General features: G+C 37.0%; 2 protein-coding genes across 2 annotated transcripts; one reads left to right on the top strand and one right to left on the bottom strand.

Moving 5' to 3' along the window:
• The first annotated feature begins 1,105 nt into the window (after positions 1 to 1,105).
• LOC146132118 (eukaryotic translation initiation factor 6) lies at positions 1,106 to 2,268 on the top strand. The gene has a single exon (XM_083397957.1). The coding sequence runs from the start codon at positions 1,166 to 1,168 to the stop codon at positions 1,904 to 1,906; it is 741 nt and encodes a 246-aa protein (XP_083254083.1). The 5' UTR covers positions 1,106 to 1,165; the 3' UTR covers positions 1,907 to 2,268.
• On the bottom strand, positions 2,250 to 4,583 carry LOC146132117 (poly [ADP-ribose] polymerase 2-like). Its single transcript, XM_083397956.1, has one exon. The coding sequence runs from the start codon at positions 4,529 to 4,531 to the stop codon at positions 2,906 to 2,908; it is 1,626 nt and encodes a 541-aa protein (XP_083254082.1). The 5' UTR covers positions 4,532 to 4,583; the 3' UTR covers positions 2,250 to 2,905.
• Positions 4,584 to 6,000: the final 1,417 nt, after the last annotated feature.

Raw genomic sequence — 6,000 nt, 5'->3', positions numbered from 1 at the left:
ACAGTCCTGTGCAAAAGAAATTTTCCTTTGGAATATTTCCAATTCTACTCGTAGTTTGTGGTCTGTCATTATCAAATTATTTTTCGAAATTGTTTCGCACCCACAAATAAATCGGTATTTGTTTTCGAAGGGTTTTTTAATAGATATATTCTTGCGCAATGCGCTCGAAAGGATGAAAAACAGCTACGGCTTCTTGCAAATAACGCAAGTTTGAATCGTTGTACATTTCGGCGCACGTTGCAAAGTAGTTGTGCAATATCGTTTTTGGTCCAAAAGCAAATAGTTTTGGGTAACTTTTTATATTCGTTGACTCTAATATAAACGGCACCCGTATCGGTATAATTTCCATTTACCGCTGTGACGCCAATATTTTTCGTCGGTTAGCGTGATCGAGTTGAAAGTATGTTGAGATCATCTGATATACACAAAAAGTGGTAAAGTAAAATTCTTTTTTAGGTTTGCTTGGAATTAAGTACTTGTCTCGCGTAAATTAAGGGTGAAGGTTTAAAAAGTAGAAATTATTTGCGTTAGGCTTCCAGTACTGAAGAATTTTGTTAAGCTTTTAGTTATTTAATATTACTTTTGCTTTCAATTATTTAATATTCATTTTGTATGTAAATAGCAGCGTTTTAAACAAGGGATTTTAAAATGAACAAGTCCCTATCAAGTCCTTTGTAAAATAATTCCAAACCAAGTCAAGATCCCGTCATGTCATTATTAGAGCAAGTCATTCCAAATTAACTCATTGAAATAAAACGATCAAAAGGTTTAACCAAAAAAATTGAATCAACTAACTTGTCCGAATGTGCGCAGTAAACCAATTAAAAATAAACAAAAGTCTAACACCTAGCAAGGTACATACGGTATGTGCAAAATTGAGATAAATAACCCTATTTTAAAAAATTTCAACCCAATTCATTTAACATAATAACTTCAGTCCCAAGTCTGAAAAAAATGCTAAGCTATTTTACTGAAACTTATTAAATTCAAATTGAAACATATATGTTGTTTATATGTTGATTTAACAATGCATAACCTGTTATAAATATTTGGCTAATTATTGTAATAAATGTTTAAATTCTATATTTTTCTTTTTGGAAAAATAGTTGTACCGGATTTCTTTAAAAGTTAGCACAAACTATCATTTCACTTCAACAACTGCAAGATGGCGGTGAGGGTACAATTTGAAAACAACAATGAAATCGGAGTATTTGCCAAGCTGACAAATTCATACTGCCTGGTGGCCATTGGGGGCTCTGAAAATTTTTACAGTGTCTTTGAATCAGAACTTGCAGACACCATACCAGTGGTGCACGCTTCCATTGCCGAATGCAGGATTATTGGAAGAATGTGCGTTGGAAACCGACACGGCCTTTTGGTACCAAATTCTACAACAGACCAAGAGCTACAGCATATCCGCAACTGTCTTCCGGACTCGGTAAAGATTCAAAGATTAGAAGAGCGGCTCTCAGCGCTTGGCAATGTGGTGTCATGCAACGATTACGTTGCTCTCGTTCATCCTGATTTAGATCAGGAGACTGAAGAAATCTTGGCCGACGTTTTGAAGGTAGAGGTCTTCCGGCAAACTGTAACCGATCAAGTTTTGGTTGGCAGTTATTGCTGTTTCAGTAACCAAGGAGGACTGGTTCATCCCAAAACAAGCATAGAAGACCTGGACGAACTCTCTTCACTCCTGCAAGTACCCCTGGTTGCAGGGACCGTAAACCGGGGTAGCGAAGTCATTGGCGCTGGCATGGTTGTTAATGACTGGTGTGCGTTTTGTGGACTCGACACCACCAGTACTGAACTTTCAGTTGTAGAGAGCGTATTTAAATTAGGTGACAATCAAAATCCTAATTCGGTTCAAACAACTATGCGTGATTCCCTAATTGACAGTATTGTTTAGCAATTTTAATAATTTCACTGTCGCATATTAACGAAAAGGCTTTATGGCCTGGCGTAACTCTTTAAGTTTCATCAACTGCCAAATTTATACACTGTAGTGTATTATTATTTTGTCAGCGCCAGCATGTGTTGCATTTTTTAAAAGGTTTGAATTTTATGGTTAAGCAGTGAAAGTGTGGTAATTAAACTTTAAACTTTTGTTGGTCAACAGGAGTAAAATGTTAAATCGAAAAATCAGGCTGTTGGTAATGACCAAAAAATTCATTTTACTGTCCTGACAATTCTCAATCTATTGTAGTAAGAAGCTTGTATCCCTTGCTTTTCCATGTTTTTCGACATGTAACTAAAAAAACAGGACACATATGTAATTGTGAATATAATATTTACGCCAGTTAATTTAGAAAATATGCAGACAGCTGACGGAACTCATTGGCCTAAAAAAGGTTTACAATTTTTAACATTTAACTGAACACCACAATTGTTTCTCCACATGATTAATACAGTTTAGATCAAACATCTATAATGTAAAAGGAATATTTGATATGCACAAAATATATTTTCAAAATGTCAATCCACTAAATATAATTAAAGTTTTGTTTCATTTCAAAAATGAATTGGTTTATCTCAGTAAAAATAGATAAAGATTACAAACAACATGTTATATATTTTATAATAACGCTGCATATAGAAAAACTACTAAGATAACATTGTCAACAATGATACAACAAATCCAATAATCATACAATATAATGCATAATATAAACAACCAAAAACTTGGTTTTAAAGTGCAATACAATTTATGAACAAAACTTATTTCTATGGAAGTGCAGTAGTAATTAAAAACAGTGATTAGTGTAATGAAACTTGAGAGTAAAACCAATAAAAAACAGCATTTTATACACACTGGTACTTTGAGTAATGAAGTTGTGCAGCTATCCACTGGTCAAAATTGAAGAAACAATATTTTGCCATAAATGCTTTAGAAGCCTTAGGTCACTGTTTAGTACCTGAACTTGGTTTTTACCAGGTATCTTGGTTTAATCTGAGCCGTGTTGTAGACAATATATTCGTTGTACATCAGATACCCTCCATCTTTGAGTTTAACTGGTTTCGGTTTTCCAGAGGGAATTACAGCCCCATCTTCCAACTTTACATAACTCTTGGGATCAGGTGCAGTTCTGCCACAGCCCTTTGTACTATGCTTGCCTTTTGGCAACTTATCGGCATTATAATCAGAGTATGTCTTCTCGTTCATAGAACCAAGTGCTACTTCGCACACAAGTAAAAAACCGATTGGCTGCCTGGCATTGGTGAAGCAATAGTTGGCAGACTTTGAAACCATGTCTGCAAAGTAGACTCCCTTTCCGAACATGTAGCCTGTCACTGGAGCTTCTGGTGGTGCAATTCGCAAACCTTGCTTCAAGATGCCGCACCAGTTGGTAAGACGAGACCCATGCCACAGCAACATCCTGGAGCCCAGATCTTTTTTAAATTTTTTGGTGTCACTCTCACGGTTGACCCGAAAAACTTCCTGTACCGCTAATTCGTACTGATTGTGGGTACTGGCATGTGTGTTTTTCACATACTTTGCAATCTCCTTAAATTCACTGTCTGTTTTCTCCAATGGAGCCAAATCACATTGCAGCGAATCATAATATCCATCCAGCTTGTTTTTAGTTTCATCTTGCTTTTCATCAACAACGCTGATGGCAATTTGAAGGTCTTCCAGTGCCTCAAGGAGCTGCAGCTTTTCTTTGATATCTTGTGGTGTCTTAATCAGGGGTGGAACTTTCATACCAAAGTCATGTGGGACCCTTGTGTAGAATTCGCTGCAAGCATCAGCCAATTCGGTCCCCGTCTGTTTTTTCTTCTGGATACATGATTCAATTCTTTTCAATGACTCGTAACCTGCTGTTATCTGTGCTTTGGTAAGTTTTCCCAGGGGTGCCTTTTTAATGTCAAACTTCATTTCCTTAATGGAAGCTTCCCATTCATTTTGGTCAAAGATCAAACTCATGACATCCTGAATCCGCTTGTCCAGTTTTGATTCTACTTGTATTTTTGGCTTTTTAGGACCGTCAACCTCAGTTGAACTGGTATCGTCTTGGCCATAGTCAATTTCAACCATGTCATATTTACCCTTTGTTTTTGTAAACCCACTTCTGAAGACCCAAACGAAACCTGTTTTATTTTGAAACTTTTTTCGAAAGAGTTGGATGGCTTTATGTTCTTGGTTAGGCGTTAGTTGTGTGCCTGCAGTTTTACCAACTCTGCCCCATCTAAACCACGAGAAGAATTCACTTTTGTTGTTGTGCTTTATAACCTGCAAGATGTAGTACTTGTTGTTGTTTGCACCAATGTTAGTTTGGTTTAACATTGCATTGTAAATATCGGTGCCTGCAATATGCACATGATAATCTTTGGGATTTAATGGGCATTCACTGTCGACCGGTATTGTGCCTGTAAAAGTGACAACTTTCTGATCCTTGTCAGAGTCTGCAGAAGTACTTGGTTTATCTGCATCCGGGTCTGGTTTAACTTTTACGTCCTGTGCTTTTCGTTTCTGTGCTTTTTTGGCTGCAGGTGGAGTTGCCAGTGGTGTGGTTTTTCTCTTGGGCCTACCCATATTTGCAAGTGTATCACAAACTAGATTTAAAACTGTTATAAAACACTATACGTGTTCTGTAAATACATGGCGTAGTTTTAAAAAAGATTGTATTCTGCGATAAACAGCTTCAATGTCATCTGCTAATTAAAAATATTTTACTCAACTGCTGCTAGGTATTCTATTAACTCTGTAAATGCAACAGCTTTGCCTATTGCAGGCATACTTAATGGTATTCCAAAATATATGTTTAACGTTCTTGCTTTAAAAAATGTTTGCTGTTCTTTTAAAACGGTAATCCATTTTATTTGAAAACTGTGAGAATCGTACAAAAGTGGTATCCTTGGATACCAACGATCTTGTTGTTTTAGCGATGCATTGAACCGTGGCGGTTTCTCAAAAACTCAACAAACGATGTGTACAAAGCGTTTCATTTTATACATTTAAGTACAATCTTGCGATCAAAAGAAAAGAAACAGTAAACTTTATCAGAGTCCTGGTCGAGTTTATTCGAGTTCCCTACAATAAGACAACTATAGTTTTTCGCCCTGGCCTAGAGTGATAGGCTAATCATGTAGTCAAGCTAAACAGTATCATTATTATCACATGTTTGATTGAATAAACATTTTTGGTAATAAACACGGTGTTAAGGGTAGCATACAGAATAAAGCATTCATAAGTTAACGCACATGCTTCGTTACACTTGAAAGTAAAACTAAACCCTATCCCCACGAGCGTGCTGTAATATCAAGTTATGCCGCTGCCAACAGTTCTGTTATAGCTGCTATGAACAGAACCTTCTGCTTCGTCAAACACGTTCGCCTGCTATTCACTCATGTATTACACCAGCAACATCCCACGGGGCCACGCATTAGCCACATTGCAGCTATATTTGTATCAAGGCAATGCACGCCTAATGATACAATTAGCACGTCATTCGAGTTCGAGATGGCCGTATAGTACAGGAAATAGCACGAAGTTCCGCTACAACTCACCAACACCTAATGACTCTTTTATGTGTGCAGAAATTAAATTTCTACACGCAATGGAAACGGTAAAGCGGAATCCATGCAGATGCAAGCGCGATATGTTACAACAACCTGGTTAATGTCCAACCAGTGTGTTCGGCCCTGTCAACAAAATCAATGTTTGTTTCTGTTTTGTCGGCACATTCATAGAGTTAATCTGTTTTCATATTCCATCCAAAAGCGAAGATATGCTAGTCGTTTGGTTGTTGATAATTGTCTTACACCTATTTTTAAGTTTCCACTGTTTAACCTTTTTTGCATGACATGAATTTTTGCAAATAATAAAGGCCTTCTTAAAAGCCCTTAATGAGTAATTCAATATGGCCTTGCTTATCATTTAGGATGCAATCAGTCCAACCTAAGTGTTTGTCACCACTATCTCTACCTATTTTTCGACCTACTATTAATTTACCGAATGGATGTTGCACCCCATCCGTCAGAAATTAGTGCATTTCCAAGCAA

This window comes from Ascidiella aspersa, chromosome 9 (genome assembly GCF_963924565.1).
Source record: "Ascidiella aspersa chromosome 9, kaAscAspe10.2, whole genome shotgun sequence".
In the NCBI taxonomy this organism is placed as follows: Eukaryota; Metazoa; Chordata; class Ascidiacea; order Phlebobranchia; family Ascidiidae; genus Ascidiella; species Ascidiella aspersa.
This window is presented reverse-complemented; position numbering and strand designations above follow the sequence as displayed.